We start from the raw sequence: 16,036 nt of genomic DNA on the forward strand, positions 1-16,036 counted from the left end.
CTGCAGAGCTGGCCAAACCACCCCCTCCCATGGTTTCACAGCGTCTCACAGCGCTCCATCACTACCCAGGTCAGAACTGGAATTTTGCAACTATTTGTGAACCAGTTAATGTCCGTCTGCCGCAGTGTGAGTCCCAAGGGGTCCGCCCTGGATTCCCCAGCACCCAGAACAGCACCCTGCACACGGCTGGTCCCTGTCCCTGTGTGATTAGGGCCCGCTGTCCAGTTGACGGTCCTGGGTGGCTATGTAAACACATTAACCTCAGTCTACATCTCAGCTCCATGTTGGCATCTGCCTCGTGTCAAGTGCTCATTGCCTGGTCTCATGGCAAATCAGGGATGGAGACTTCTCCTGGGGAGGCGCCGTTTGGAGAATTCATCACTGGGCAAACTGTTAATGCCGATATTCTTAACAATATTACAGTGGATGGTGTTCGCACCTCCAGGCGCCACTTTGCCGTTCCCTCCATGGACTCCGAGTGTCATCCCTGCTCTTGTTTTGTGTTGCTTCTGTGACTGTGCAGGGAGTTTAGCTGCAGCATGTGGGGTCTAGTTCCCTGAGCAGGGACAGAGGGCGGGTCCCCTGCGTGGAGAGCATGAAGTCTTAGCCGCTGGACCACCAGGGAAGTCCCTGTTCTTGTTCTTTTTTAAGGGCCATTTCAAATGACCCAGGAAAATTCCCCAGTGGCCCAGTGGTTAGGACTCCACACCTTCACTGCCAAGGGCTCAGATTCAATCCTTCGTCGGGGAACTAAGACCCCAAAAGCCATGCAGCGCGGCCAGTAAATAAGTAAATAAGCAGGAGGCTATAAAACTACCGGAGAAGGCAGTGGCACCCCACCCCAGTACTCCTGCCTGGAGAATCCCATGGACGGGGGGAGCCTGGTAGGCTGCAGTCCATGGGGTCGCTAAGGGTCGGACACGACTGAGCAACTTCACTTTCACTTTTCACTTTCATGCATTGGAGAAGGAAATGGCGACCCACTCCAGTGTTCTTGCCTGGAGAATCCCAGGGATGGGGGAGCCTGGTGGGGTCTCACAGAGTCGGACACAACTGAAGCAACTCAGCAGCAGCAGCAGCAAGTGCTAGATCCCATCTTTGAAACCCAGCTATTGCCTGACTTGCCTGATTTTAATCAATCAAAGCAAAGCAATGTGTCAGGATGGCAGGTGTGCATGAGACAGCGAGGGTCTCCCGCCAGCCCGTGACCCTGACCCTGAAGCTCTCGGGACTCGGCTTCTTTTATGAAACAATGAAGATGATTCTCAGAACCTGCTCTCACCCTCAGGCTTCTCTCCTGGGACCACAGACCCAGGGACCCTGGGCAGGAAATCTGTTCACCCCTTCCAGCTAGGAGATCACAGCGGGGCAAACCGAGCCCCAGAGGCAATGCAGTCTCCTCCACCCTCCTTCCTTCTGGGGGACCGTGCACAGACCCTCTCGGCACCTGGGGCTCCATGCCAGGCAGGCACCTACCTCCAAAGAGGAAGAGGGTCCCCGTGAGCAGAAGGAGGCAGGAGGCTCGCAGGAGGAAGCTCAGAAAGCCCGTCATGCCCCCGAAAACCATAAGGATCAGGCTGAGCGGCAGCAGAATCACGAATGTCCCATGCATGGCTTAGGGGAGACAGAAGGAGGCAGTTACTAACATCCTTCAGTCAATCAGCAAACACCTACTGAGCACTTCCTGTGACCTGCACCCAAACGCTGGGGGGAGGGGGGAAGTTGCCACTACTCTGCCCGATAATGATGATGATCTGGGCTTCCTGGTGGCTCAGGGGTAAAGAATCTGCCTGCTAACACGGGAGACCCAGGTTTGATCCCTGATCTGGGGAGATCCCACATGCCACAGAGCAACTAAGCCCATGCACTACAACTATTGAGCCTGTGCTCTGGAGCCCAGGAGCTGCAACTACTGAAGCCCGTGCTCTGAAACAAGAGAAGCCCTGGAACCACCACTAGAGAAAAGTCCGAGCAGCAACAAACCCAGCACAGCCTAAATAAATAAACAAAATTATAAAAAATAGCCATGATAATAATATGATTAATGTGCTGTACTAAGTCACTTCAGTCATGTCTGACCCTATGAACTGTAGCCCGCCAGGCTCCTCTGTCCATGGGATTCTCCAGGCAAAAATACTGGAGTGGGTTGCCGTGCCCTCCTCCATGGCATCTCCTGACCCAAGGATCGAACCTGCGTCTCTTATGTCTCCTGTACTGACAGGCGGGTTCTTTACCACTAGCACCATCTGGGAAGCCATTGATATGATTAATAGCCACGGTTATCGAAGCTCAGTTATGCCAGGCTTTGTGCTGCGTAAGTACCATCTCGTTTAAATCCCATGCACCCTATAAGTAAGTATTGTCCTTGTTCGTTCGCTTATTCACTCAGCACATGTGTATCGAGTACATGCTGGGTGCCAGGCTCTGTGCCTAGATTGGCAGATGCATAGGCAAATTCACCAAGGCTCCTGCCATGCGGGGTCAGCAGTGAACAAGTAAGTGATGAAGTTGAGAAATGGTGACAAATGCACGGGGAAGGGCGTGAACAACGCTGAGAAGCGGGCAGGGCAGTGGCTCTACTGAGGAAGTGACATCAGAGCAAAGACCTGAAGGAGGTGAGGGAGGCAGCCGTGCAGGAGGGGCAAGAACTGAGGGACGACAGGGAAGGATGGAGCAGGGGGGAGTCAGAGATGGGAGGGGTTGTGCCCGGTGGGGCTTCCTCTGGGAGAGCCAGCGAGGGTGGCTGCGGGGAGGGAGAGTGAGGACGTGGGGAGGGGAGATCGTTCACAGCAGCTCGCGTGGGGCTCGGGGCTCCGGAGCCATCAGGAAGATTTTTCATTTCTCTCTGAATGAGAGGGCTTCCCTGGTGGCTCAGATGGTAAAGAATCTGCCTGCAACGCAGGAGACCTAGGTTCGAGACCTGGGTTCGATCCCTGGGTTGGGAAGATCCCCTGGAGGAGAGCGTGGCCACCCACTCCAGTATTCTTGCCTGGAAAATCCCCACGGACAGAGAAGCCTGGCGGGCTGCAGTCCATGGGGCCACAGCAAGCCGGACAGGACTGAGTGACTAAGCGCAGCCCTAATTAAGACGGAGGCCACCAGACTGTCTTGAGGCACGAGGGACACGGGCTTTAACTTCACTTTCTACAGGTCGCTCTGGTCGCTATATTGCGAGTGGCCAGCAGAGGGGTGTAGTGGGCTGAAAGAAGGCTTCCAAGTTCACGTCCAGACTTCTTTTCTTGGGCTCCAAAATCACTGCAGACGGTGACTGCAGCCATGAACTTAAGACACTAGCTCCTTGGAGGAAAAGCTATGACCAACCTAGACAGCGTATTAAAAAGCAGAGACATCACTTTGCTGACAAAGGCCCGTCTAGTCAAGGCTATGGTTTTTCCAGTAGTCATGTACGGATTTGAGGGTTGGACCAGCAGGGAACACCGCCAGAGAAGATGCAGGAGTTCACCCCAGCCATGGCCCCACTCCCTTCCCAGCCACTGCAGGCTGAAGAGTGACAGGTGGGGGCGGGGGGGGGGGGGGTTGAGCAGGAGAGAGGAGGGGGAAGCCAGAGAAAGAACCACTCAGAAAAGTGCCACCAGCATCCATCCCCTCCCCCTTCTGTCCCCAAACTCCCTGTCTTTTGTGAGTCACTTCATTCCTCAGAAGCTCGTTTTCATGTCTCTGACCTGGAGGTCATGAGATCCGGTTCGCTGTGTTACCATAAGGACAATGTGCGTGGAGGAAATGGAGAGGCCCATAGAGCCCGGATTAAATCAACCATGACCCCACCAACCATAAAGATGATGAAGGTAATCATCCGGTCTGCCTTCCCCTGTGATCACACCCCTTGGTCTGCAAGCCCCTAAATGCCAGCAGCCTTGGCAAGTCAAGGAGACAAGGCTCATCTCCTTCCTGGGGCTGTCACAGGACAAAACGTGATTCCAGGGGACGGGGACCTGGGGTCTTTCCTCCTTTGCTCCCTCCCTCTTTTCCTTCCTTTCTTTCTCAAGGAAAGATCTTGGGCAAGGAAGCACAACAGCTGGTGTGAAAACCGGGTTCTGTTAAGATCTGTCGGCTGCACGGCATTGCCTCCAGACGCTGGCTGAGAACTGAAATAATTTCTCATTTAGAAATTAATGAGGTTTCCCAGAGTTGGTTCGTCCCCGCAGCCCCACGTGTGAGCTCCCCAGACACGCTGCCGGCTGAGTTCCTGTACATGTTCAATTAAATATCCGGACGAGAACAGTGCTCCCCCTGGGAGAGTTGTAACATTTCCTGCTGAAATTTGGTTTAGTACTTTTTTTTTTTAATGTGCCTTGGTCTTTTGTTAGTTTTTTATTTTCATGACTGCTGTCTGGGGACATAAATATTGATTCTGAGTTCTGTTCTACTTGGAAAGGTCCCCAACTCCAGGTACATCTCATTCAGAAACGAATGTCTAAGGGCCCCATAGAGCCTGGGCATCAGCAGGGGACAAGGTCTCTGGCCTCCCGGAGATCACAGTCCAGGAAGGACACAGACTCTCAGGAAAATAAAGGGGATGATTACAGACCGAGTGTCACAAAGGACATGAGCATGATGATGTGGAAAAAAACAAGGTGGCCACTTCTATAGCTGAGATGGCTGTTTTAATTTCCTAAAGCTGACATCATAAATTACTACAAACTAGGGGTCAGGTATGGATGTGAGAGTTGGACCATAAAGAAAACTGAGCACTGAAGAATTGATGCTTTCAAACTGGGGTACTGGAAAAAACTCTTGAGAGTCCCTTGGACAGCAAGGAGATCCAACCAGTCAATCCTAAGGGAAATCAACCCTGAATATTCATTGGAAGGATTGAAGCTGAAGCTGAAGATCCAATGCTTTGGCCACCTGATGCGAAGAGCTGATTCGTTGGAACAGACCCTGATGCTGGGAAAGCTTGAAGGCAAAAGGAGAAGGGGGCAGCAGGAGATGAGATGGTTAGATAGCATCACCGACTCACTGGCTATGAGTCTGAGCAAACTCCGGGAGATAGTGAAGGACAGAGGAGCCTGGCGTGCTACAGTCCATGGGGTCAAAAAGAGTCAGACTTGACTTAGCAACTGAGCGACAACAGCAGATGTCTTAAAAGCAGGAGGAATTTATCCTCTCACATCAAGGTGTCAGCAGGAACTTGGTCCCTGCAGAGGCTCCAGGGAAGACTCCTTCCTGCCTCTTCCAACCTCTGGTGGTTGCTGGCAAGGCTTGGCATTCCTTGGCTGGTGGCAGCATCCCTCTGATGTCCACCTCCATCTTCCTATGACCTTCTTGTCTCTCCTCTGCGATTCTCCTTTTCTTACGAGGACACTTGTCATAGGACGTAAGTTAGTCCACAGTGATCTTGAGAGCCTTAACTAAATTGCCTAAGATATTTTTTTCCAAATGAGGTCCCATTCCCAGGTACTAGGATCTGTGAGGACATGGTCACATTTTTCTGGAGGGTGATACCCTTCAATCCACTACAGCGTTGGGACTTCCCCGGCAGTCCAGTGGCTAAGACCCTGCACTTCCAACGCAGGAGCCTGAGTTTGATCCCTGGCCTAGGAAATAAGATTCCACGTGCTGTGTGGCAAAAACAAAAGAATCAATGAACCCAATCCAATACAGGGTTTACAGTAGGAGCACAACCCAGGAGAGCTAAGATTACCATCTAGAATTAATCATGGGCTTTCCTGGTGACTCAATGGTAGAGTCTACCTGCCAATGCAGGAGACACAGACATGATCCCTGGACCAGGAAGATCCCACGTGCCATGGACCAGCTACAGCCTGGGAGCCTCAACTACTGAAGCCCGAGAACCCTAGAGCCTGTGCTCCACAACAAGAGAAGCCTCCGCAACGAGAAGCCCTCGTGCCGAAACTAGAGCAAAGCCCTGAGGCAGCACTGAAGACCCAGAAGAGCCATAAATAAATACAAGTATTTAAAATAATACTAGTAATCGTGTTGGCGATCAGGAAGACGATGAAGGTGCAGTCCCGGTCCTACAAGGAGCCACGTTCTGGTGACAACAGATTCGAAAATTCACAAAAAATATAAAAATCCACTTCCTTACCAGGTATAATAGGATTGAATGTCTCTGAGGATCTCGTGGAGTCTCCAAGTCATACTGACAAGGTTTGAAGCTAAAGATAGCGATGTTTTCCCCTTTGGGAAATGGTTCCTGAGACTTTCTTCTTTTGCTAGCACTCTGATGTTGTTGGAGAATGATACCGCTCTGCTCTTTTAGCTTCTCTGATGGCTCAGTGGTTTAAAAAAAGAAAATGTGCCTGCAATGCAGGAGATGCAGGCTAGATCCTTGGGTTCGGAAAATTCCCTGGAGAAGGGCATGGCAACCCACTCCAGTAATCTTGCCTGGAGAATCCCATGGATAGAGCAGCCTGGTGGGCTATAGTCCATAGGTCACAAAGAGTCGGACATGACTGAGCACACACGCACCTCTCTGCTCTCTGTAACAGAAAGACTATTACTTCGTTACCTACCCTGGGGCTTTCTGACCTCACAAGCATTCCGGAAGCCTGATCTGCCCATCAAGCTATTCTTTGAACAGTGCGATAATGAATCATTCACGCAGTTATTCTTGGCATGAACATCTTGGCTTTTCTCTGGGTTTGCTTTTCCTTTGCAACAAAGCATTTCTGAATCAAAAAAATCTCTTGCACCTGGGTACCTATTTGCTCTTGATGAAAAAAATGACCTGTCAACATTATTAGTATTATTAATTCTACATGGTAATCTTAGTTCTTAAGTGAGCTCCTACTGCGGGCAGTGGAGAAGAGCGGGGCTCCGAACCCAAAAAAAACAGGCTAGGAATTTTTCTTCCGGTCTCAGAACACTCACATTATACTGAAATTATCCTCGGTGTAGCATCATTCTAAAAGAGTAGAAACTGCCTGTGTTCAAATCCCAGATCAACCAGTTACTGTCCAAACTTTGGTCACTTACCCAACCTCTCTGTGCCTTGGTTTCCTCGTTTGAAAAGTGAGGAGGATAAATCACAGTAACTGCCTCATGGGACTGTTGTGGAGTTTAAATGGATGGAAACATGTGAAGACCTCAGGACAGGGTCTGACACACAGCACCTGCTCTGTAAGCACTGACTGTTATTTTTACTGCTCTTCAACCACTCCACAGAAAGGGGCCCCACCTCCCTTTACTCCATGCCCCTGTTTTATTTCCTTTGTTACAGCTACTACTATTTGAAACCATTTTATGTTTATTTATTCACTGCTCACCAGGTGTTTATTATCTGCCTCCTGCACTAGACAGTAAGCTGTAGGTGGCAAGCACCCCACAATCTCACCATGTTTTATCCCCCAAATTAAGTTTAAAAAAAAAAAAGGAGTTTGCAATAATTAGCCCCATTTTAGGGCAGGAGGAAAAGGGGAGGACAGAGGATGAGCTGGTTGGATGGCATCATGGACTCAATGGAAATGAGCTTGAGCAAACTCTGGGAGATAGTGAAGGAACAGGGAAGCCTGGCGTGCTGCAGTCCAGGGGGTCACAAGAGTCTAACACGACTTTGCAACTGAACAACAACACCCCATTTTACAGATGAGAAGCCTGAGGCTCAGGGAGGTAACATGACTCAACGCAGGAGAAGGAGACCACAACTCCCCTCCTGTTTTGGGTAACCTAAGCTGGATGCTTTACCATCTCCTAGCGACTAAAACAACTATGCTGGAAGTTTTGCTTATATGACCTCATTTCATCTCAAAGCAGCCCATTTATTTTTTAAATTTATTTTTCATTGTAAGTGAAAAGTGAAGTCACTCAGTTGTGTCCGACTATTTGCCAGTCCATGGACTGTAGCCCACCAGGCTCCTCAGTCCATGGAATTCTCCAAGCAAGAGTACTGGAGTGGGTTACCATGTAACATTAATTATTGCTGTACAGGAAAGTGACTCAGTTATCATATATATATGTTCTTTTTCATATTCTTTTCCATTATAGTTTATCACAGGATATGGAATATAGTTCCCTGTGCTATACAGCAGAACCTTGTTGTTTATAAAACAGCCCATTTATGGAAGCAGATGACTAGCCAGAAGTTACAGAACTGGTCAGGGGGACCTTATCTATGATGAGGTTGACCCCACCCCATCTTGTTGAGAGAGGCACATGACTCAGCCTGACCAATCAGCACACTCCTTGCCCTCGGCCATAGTGATTGGCTCAGTCCTAGGCATGTGATCCGATCTGAGCCAAAGAGAGACCTACCAGGAGTTGCAGAATGATTGGGCAACAGTCTCCTATTTTGGTTGCTGAGACTGGAGAGGATTTAGTTGAAAGCAGAATCTAGAGGCAAAGCCCAGAGAGAAGAAGAAAGAAATTGTGCTTAACTCTTTAGGTCCTGGGGGGCTTGAGCTTTTCAGCTCCATGGACCAGGAATTCCGTGTTTTGTTTTAACTAGTATGATTTGGGAGCTTTCCCGGTGGCTCAGAGATAAAGAATCTGCCTGCAACACAGGAGCTGCAGGAGATGCGAGTTCGATCCCTGGGTGGGGAAGATCCCTGGAGGAGGGCATGGCAACCCTCTCCAGTATTCTTGCCTGGAGAATCCCATGGACAGAGGAGCCTGGTGGGGTACAATACATAGGATCACAAAGAGTCAGACACAACTGAAGCGACTTAGCATGCACGCACAGTATGATTTGAGTTTCCATCACTTTCAAAAGGCTGATACAGCTAGCCTGGGTGGCTCTAAACTGTGGCTCTTTTATCTAAACTGTGCTGGAACTTTCCTGGCAGTCCAGTGGTTGAGACACTGAGCCTCCAATGCAAAGGGCGAAGGTTCAATCCCTGGTCAGGGAACTAATATCCCACATGCCATGCAGCGGGACCAAGAAAATATTTTTAAAATATAAAAGTAATAATAATAAACTGTGCTGAATTTGAAGAGTGCCTCTCTGCCAAAAAAAAAAAAATCCCAGTCCCTAGCCAGGGAACCAAACCCTTGACATCCCCAGGGCTAATCAAGAAGATAAAATATCCAAGCAAGGTGGAGTTTTACTGGGTACAGAAGCAAGCTGCCCGCATGGGTTTTCTTGGAGGAAAAATCAATTGTTCTTCCCATCCACCCTCAGGAGGGACTCTGTCTGGAAGGCTGCCTCACAGAGCATGCAGCTTGTCACTTGGCCTCTGTCCTCTGTGACTCTTCTGCAGGTCCAGAAAGGAACACGGGCTCCTTTTAAAAGAACTTGGCCAACATTCAAAACTCTTTCTGGGGATAAAGAGATTCTGGGAAAAAGCTGTCTCTGGGGGTGATTTTCAGTGAGCACAAGGTCTGAAGGGCCAGCCTCCTCTCTGATGATACAATAGTACTAAGAGCAGCTAACACTCAGGGTACACTTACAGGGCCAGACACTGCGTGAGGCTCTGGAAATATACTCTCTCGTTTCACCCTCGACTGTTCTTATGAGGAGAGATGAGAGTTATTTTCAATTTGCCTATGAGGGAACTGAGACTCAGAGAGGCAGAGGAATTTGCCCAAAACCATCATGTACGGATGTGAGAGTTGGACCATAAAGCAGGCTGAGCACCGAAGAATCGATGCTTTCAAATTGTGGTGCTGGAGAGGACTCCTGAGAGTCCCTTGGACAGCAAGGAGATGAAACCAGGCGATTCTAAAGGAAATCAACCCTGATTATTCATTGGAAGGACTGACGCTGAAGCTGAAGCTCCACTGCTTTGACCACCTGATGTGAAGAGCTGACTCACTGGAAAAGACCCTGATGCTGGGAGAGATTGAGGGCAGGAGGAGAAGGGGTGACAGAGAATGAGATGGTTAGATGCCATCCCCGAGTCAATGGACATGAGTTTGAGCAAACTTGGTTAGATGCCATCCCCGAGTCAATGGACATGAGTTTGAGCAAACTCGGGGAGATACCGAAGGACAGGGAAGCCTGGCGTGGTGCAGGCCATGAAGTCACAAACAGTCAACATGACTGAGCGACCAAACAGCAACAACATGCCTGGCTGGCGGTGAAGCTGGGGCTTAGATCTGGGGCAGAGGGTGAACAGAGGCGCAGACTGTGGACGTGGGTTTTGCCTGTTTCTCAAAACCCTGGACCACACAGGGCTGCTGCATTATCAAGCTTCACGAAGAGGCCAGACCAGTGCTGAGTGGTTAGCCATCCAGTGAACCCACTGATGTGATAAGTAGGCTGAAGGCCAGCATGCAGCCCAGCAAAGGGCCACAGATGTGACTGCGTCTAAAAGAGGCGGGAAGGAACGGTACAGAGGACTAGTGTTTACTGACCACTTAGTGCGTGTCTAGCACGTTTACATCAAGTCATTCTTTGATGCAACAGGGAGATCACACAACAACAGGCACTAAGCCGGGTGCCAGGTCAGGTCCATCTTTTCAATCAGCTAGTTCGTGGAATCCTGACCCCACACCCCTTTCGGGTTTTGTTATCTTGTTTGGATAAATATGGAAGCTGAGGCTCAGAGAGGTTAAGACACCAACCCTGGGATCACAGAGGGGTCCTGGGAAAGGTCTAAGCTGGGCTTTGACTTCCAGCCCTCAGTTTATGGGCAAAAATTCTAGATTATTCTCTCCCCGCCCCCCACCATGGGAAAGCCCTCTTGTTTATTTGATTAAACAAATAAACATAAATAAGCTGGGGCTTCCCTGCTGGTCCAGAGGCTAAGACTCTGCACTCTCAATGCAGGGGGCCGGTGTTCAATCCCTGGTTAGATCCAGGGTTAGATCCCATGGAACTAGATCCCACAAGCCACAACTAAAAAGATCCCTCATGCCACAACAAAGACCCGAGATCCTGTGTGTCGCGACTAAGACCAGGCGCAGCCAAATAAATACATTTTTAAGTTTTAAATAAATAAATAAGTTGCATAGGCACAATTTTCACATGCAAAGGGACACCCAACTTTGTTTTAAGGCTGTAGTAACTGATACAGCATCTCCTGGTTACATTCTCCAGCCTTCTCTGTGGACCAGAGTGATCCATTCAGAAGCCTGCTAGCTAACACGTAACAGGAGTTTTGGAATGGGAATTCCTGATGATGCTTGAAATGCTCTGAGAATACCCAGAGGTCCTCCTGGTGCAACTTGGAGCTGAGGACAGAGTTCGTGAGATCCCTTCCTTTCCTCCATGCCCACCCACCTCACTTTCCAAGCACCTAGCGGATATTCCCTTCAGTGGGACTTCACACAGTAGTGTGCAGGTGGTGGTTTAGTCGCTAAGTCATGTCTGACTCTTGTGACTGCGTGGACCGTAGCCTGCCAGGCTCCTCTGTCCATGGAATTCTCCAGGCAAGAATATTGGAGTGGGCCGCCATTTCTTTCTCCAGGGCATCTTCCCGACCCAGGAAGCGAACCTGGGTCTCCCGCATTACAGGCACGTTCTTTACCAACTGGGCTACAAGGGCAGCCCGTGGGGTGCTGGAGTTGGATTATATCAGAGTTGTTCTATCGCTAAGTCTTGTCCTACTCTTTGTGACCCCAGGGTCTGGAGCACACCAGGCTCCTCTGTCCTCCACTATCTCCCAGAGTTTGCTCCAATTCACGTCCACTGAATCAGTCAACTGTTAAGTTTTCAGGAATATGCGGAACCAGTGGACGTCATGTTGACAGCTTGAAATTGACCGCAGTGGGAATATTTATTCCACAGAGGTTGGCAAATGCCACAAATCAAGATGCTCCCCTCCCCCAGAGAGCCAATTATTAAGCATTTTCCAGCACACCAGTGGACTTCAGAGAAGCAGTCTGGTTCACTCATGTACTTATTTATTCATTCAACAAACATGGATTGAGTTCCACCTCTAAAAAATAGTTTACATTCACTCTCATACCTGCTCAGCCAACCTTGGCTCATGGGCTACTCTGTGCCAATGCTGTGTGTGCTAAATCACTTCAGTCGTGTCCGACTCTGCAACCCTATGGACTGTAGCCCACCCAGCTCCTCTGTCCATGAGATTCTCCAGCCAAGAGTACCGGAGTGGGTTGTCATGCCCTCCTCCAGGGGATCTTCCCCACCCAGGGATCAAACCTGCATCTCCTGCATTGGCAAGCAGGTTCTTTACTGCTAGCACCACCTGGGAAGCCCAGGCTCTGTGCTAAATACTAAATATTCTGTGCTAAATTCCAGCTGTGGCAAGAGAGACATGGTCCCTGCTGGCATGGAGCTTGTTTAGTGAGGGGGTCAGCTTTTAACTCTAAAAATGTCACACAGCCTGTACTGTGAGTAGGAACTGACTAAGTCAAGCTGGCAGGATGGGAGCAGGGAGACTCCGAGTGGAGGCAATGGCGTGTGCAAAGTCCCTGTGGCGGGAGGAAATGTGCCACCTTCCAGGAACTGGTGCCAACACAGCCGGAGAGGAAAGAGCAAAGGGGAGAGTGGAGCTGAAGAGGGGCCCTGGCAGCCCTAGTGGGCCATGCCAGGGACTTGTCTTTATTCTAAGAGTCCCATCCCCAACCCTCAGTAAGTCTATCAAAAGCTGCCCATACTTGTCAAGGTCTATGGAACTCAGCTCTCATTTCCTCATCATTTCCTTTGTATGGCACCTCTCTCTCTAGGAGTGTTTCCTCTTTGGAAAAGTAAAGATTAAGATGGAGACGACAAGAACTTTGCAGGAAGGCTGTGAGGATTAAATGAAGGCTGAAATGGAGTTCAGCTCCAGGTCTGGCCGCTGGTGAACTGAACTATGGCTCTGATTTTCCCTCTTCCCTCCAGTGTTTATTCAGCCCCTTTGCTTTCCCAAATTCTATCCTCAAATCCTGCCGGCTTTTCTGACTTCGGAGCACCGTGCCAGGCACTGGGAAGTCAGCCAGGAACAACAGACACAAGGCCCCTGGGGATGGGGAGCTGTCCTTTGCCTCCTGGTTTTCCTCTCTTGGATCGTTCAGCCAATATTTACTGCATCCTTGGTGCTGCCAAGCGCTTGTCCTCAACAGCGAGGATGCAGCGACGGCTGACCATGGGGTGTGCCAGTCAGCTCCCCAGGCTGGTTAAGGTGTCTCCTCGGGCTCCGAGTCACCCTCCCCCGTGCTGCTTGCCACTCTGAAATGGAACTGCGCACTTCCCCCTCGGTGTCGCCAGCTAGCCTCTGCGCCCCGAGCGCTTGGCCTGGGGCTTGGAGCTCAGCACCCCGCTGCCCCGCGCACCGAAAGCCTGCAGCCAACGTTTGTCGAATGAATCCCCAACCACACTTCACCCGTGGAGCCAGAGGGTCCCACCTCCTTCTCCTATACCCCTTCCCCTGCTCCTGCCCGTGTCAGAGGCCACCTCGGTGGCCCTCTCCTCTGCAGGGCCCCCACCCCCAGTTTGAATAAAAGCTCCCAAACTGGCGTCCAGCCCCGGGTTCCGCCCCCCATCTCACCCTCCCCGGACTCACTGAGAAGTTGCCGGCTCGAGTCGCTGACGGTCACGTTCTCCTGCCAGAAGGGGTTCATCAGCGGCGCGCACGGGCTCTGGACTGGGTGGGGCAGAGGAATCGGTGGGCGTAGGGGCTGCGGGGGGCGGGAGGGGGGTCCCCGGGGGTTCAGACCCAGCCCGCGCCTTCGTCCCCACGTCCCTCCTGGATGTCCCACCCGGGGGGTGTAGGGTCGCGGAGCAGCGGTGGGCTGAGCCGGGCACCTCTTTATAGGGGTGATGGCAGCCCCAGGACCCTGGGCCACCTCCCGTCCGGCCCCGGACCTCGCGTTTCGCGGGCTCCGGGGCTTGAAAGCCGAGTGCGCGCCAAGCAACAGGTCCGGCCACCGCCCGGGCTCCCCGGGTGCCCCCTTACCCCGGCAGGTCCGCCAGAGGCCGGAGTGCGAGCTCAGAGGCTCGAGCTGGCTGCGGTTGTTGGCTCCCACCGGGCCCCGCGCCCCTGGGCCGCCCCGCTCCAGGCGCTCGGTGTCGATGATGTACCAGAAGTCGGTGCCGATGGCCGCCGCCAGGAGCACGAAGCTGAGCGCCCCGGTCAGCGCCGCCGCGCCGGCCAGCGCGCCCAGGTGCACCCGCATCGCCGAGCCGCGACCCCGGCCGCCGCCCACAGTTCCCAGCGCCAGAAGCTCGCGCGCCCCGGTTCTGGGAGCCAGAACTGGTCCTCGGGACCTCGATCCCTCCCTCCGCCACTGGCTCCGCCCCTCAGCCCCTCACCTGCAGGCTGGGACCTGCACCGCCTCCCCGCTCAGACCCCATCACGATCTAAAACCCCACCTCGATTAACACTTGGAGCCCAGCGCACCCTTTCGCTCCCGCTCCTCAACTGCTCGCAGACCCTCCTCCCACCTATCCGCTCCTGCACTCCCCACGCATCCCAGCTGTTCCCCGCTCTGCCGGGCCTCTGCGTTCCTCCCAGCCCTGCCCCGCGACCCCACCGCCCACCCCCAACTCAGGGAGTCTGCCCTCCGACGCCCTTCCCGCAGCTCTGGGCTCAGTGGACGCGTGCTCCTCCTCTGTGCACAGCGCCCAGGCGCCCCGCACAGAGAAAAGGGCAGGGTGGTGCGGGGCAGAGGGCGGTCTTCCCACAGAGGGGGTGAGGGGGTGGGGTAGGGGCGGGGGGATTAGGAAGGACAGCTGGCACCTGTCCTGTTTCCAGGTCATCCTCAATAGCCTCTCCCTCCAGCTTCAACCACCCTTTCTCCAAAATCTTCCCTTTCAGTAGATTTTTCTAGTCTCGCTACAGAGAAAAAAGATCAGTTTTTTAATATAAAAATTCTTTAACGGATAACCAAAGGGTCCAACTGCATAGTAAGGGGAACTATATTCAGTATCCTATGATAAACCACAATGAAAAATAGTTAAAGAAGAATGTGTGTGTGTGTGTGTGTGTGTGTAACTGAATCATTTCGCTGTAGAGCAGAAATTAAGAAAACATTGTACGTGGAAGCAACAGGTGAATGGATAAAGAAGTTTGGTATATATATGTATAATGGAATATTACTTAGTCATGAAAAGGAATGCATTTGAGTCAGTTCTAATGAGGTGGATGAACCTAGAGCCTATAATACAGAGTGAAGTAAGTCAGGGAGAAAAACAAATATCGTACATTAATGCATACATATGGACTCTAGAAAGATGGTTCTGATGAACCTGTTTGCAAGGCAGCAGTGTCCATGGGGGTGGCAAAGAGTTGGACAGACTGAGTGACTAACTCTTAGTGGAGACACAGAGAACAGACTTGGACACAGCTGGGGAAGGAGAGGGTGGGACGAATTGAGAGAGTAGCATGGAAACATATATTAATACATTTCCAAATGCAAAATTAGAAAGCCAGTGGAAATTTGCTCTGTGATGCAGGGAGCTCAAATCCTGTGCTCTGTGACAACCTCGAGGGGTGGGATGGGGTGGGAGGTGGGAGGGAGGTTCATGAGGGAGGGGACATATGTGTCCCTGTGGTTAATCCATGTTGATGTATGGTAGGAACCAATGCAATATTGTAAAGTGACTAGACTCTGATTAGAAATAAATAAAAATTTTAAAAGACCACATTGTAAATCAACTGTCCATCAATAAAAGTCTGGTTTCTAGTCTAGGCTCCTGGTCAGTTTTGAAAAGAGTAAGTGAAATGTTGTAATTTACATTTTTTAAAATCTCACTCTTCCTCCCGATTTTATTGTGGAGCAGAGACTGTCGGGAGACAGCACAGGAAACAAGGAAGCCAGTTAGGAGCAACTTAACAACAGAAGCACAAGAGATGTTTGGATGGTCAGGCCACGGTGGTGGCGGCCAGGAGTAGGTAGAGAAGTGAATAGATTATCTTTTTAACTGAGAGGGGTTGACTTGATAGGATGTGGTGATAGACTAAGGCTGACAACTACTCTTTCCCTTGTTTAATTCTGTCTTACCAACACCATCCTTCTCTTCATCACTAGCGTCCTCATCTCCATCAGCAGCAGCAGCACCCTGAACAGAGCCATCAGCAGCAAGAACACATGCTCTCCTTGATTTTACCACCCCATTCTGCTCTAGGACCCCTTCAACCACCATCTGAGTAAGACTGATATCTCCCGTTACCATCCCCTTAGTTATCCCAGGTGGCACAGTGGTAAAGAATCCACCTGCCAATGA

The 16,036-nt window shown here is 51.1% G+C and overlaps 1 protein-coding gene across 6 annotated transcripts in view; it reads right to left on the reverse strand.

Annotated features, from left to right (window-relative positions):
* The window catches only part of TMEM114 (transmembrane protein 114), a 29,558-nt gene extending 15,215 nt beyond the window's left edge, over positions 1 to 14,343 (reverse strand). Inside the window, exons 1-3 of one of the 6 annotated variants that reach the window (XM_019988374.2) lie at positions 13,767 to 14,323; positions 13,374 to 13,454; positions 1,477 to 1,614 (exon numbers count right to left, since the gene is read on the reverse strand). In XM_019988374.2, coding sequence (XP_019843933.2) covers positions 1,477 to 1,614; positions 13,374 to 13,454; positions 13,767 to 13,986 — 439 coding nt within the window. In that variant the 5' untranslated portion in view covers positions 13,987 to 14,323. Of the gene's footprint in view, positions 1 to 1,476; positions 1,615 to 3,537; positions 5,581 to 13,373; positions 13,455 to 13,766 lie in introns of those variants that run through there. The other 5 variants (XM_070779633.1, XM_070779630.1, XM_070779629.1 and 2 more) reach the window with 5 other exon arrangements.
* Between the last annotated feature and the right edge of the window lie 1,693 nt (positions 14,344 to 16,036).

Source organism: Bos indicus, chromosome 25 (assembly GCF_029378745.1).
Source record: "Bos indicus isolate NIAB-ARS_2022 breed Sahiwal x Tharparkar chromosome 25, NIAB-ARS_B.indTharparkar_mat_pri_1.0, whole genome shotgun sequence".
NCBI classification, from domain to species: Eukaryota; Metazoa; Chordata; class Mammalia; order Artiodactyla; family Bovidae; genus Bos; species Bos indicus.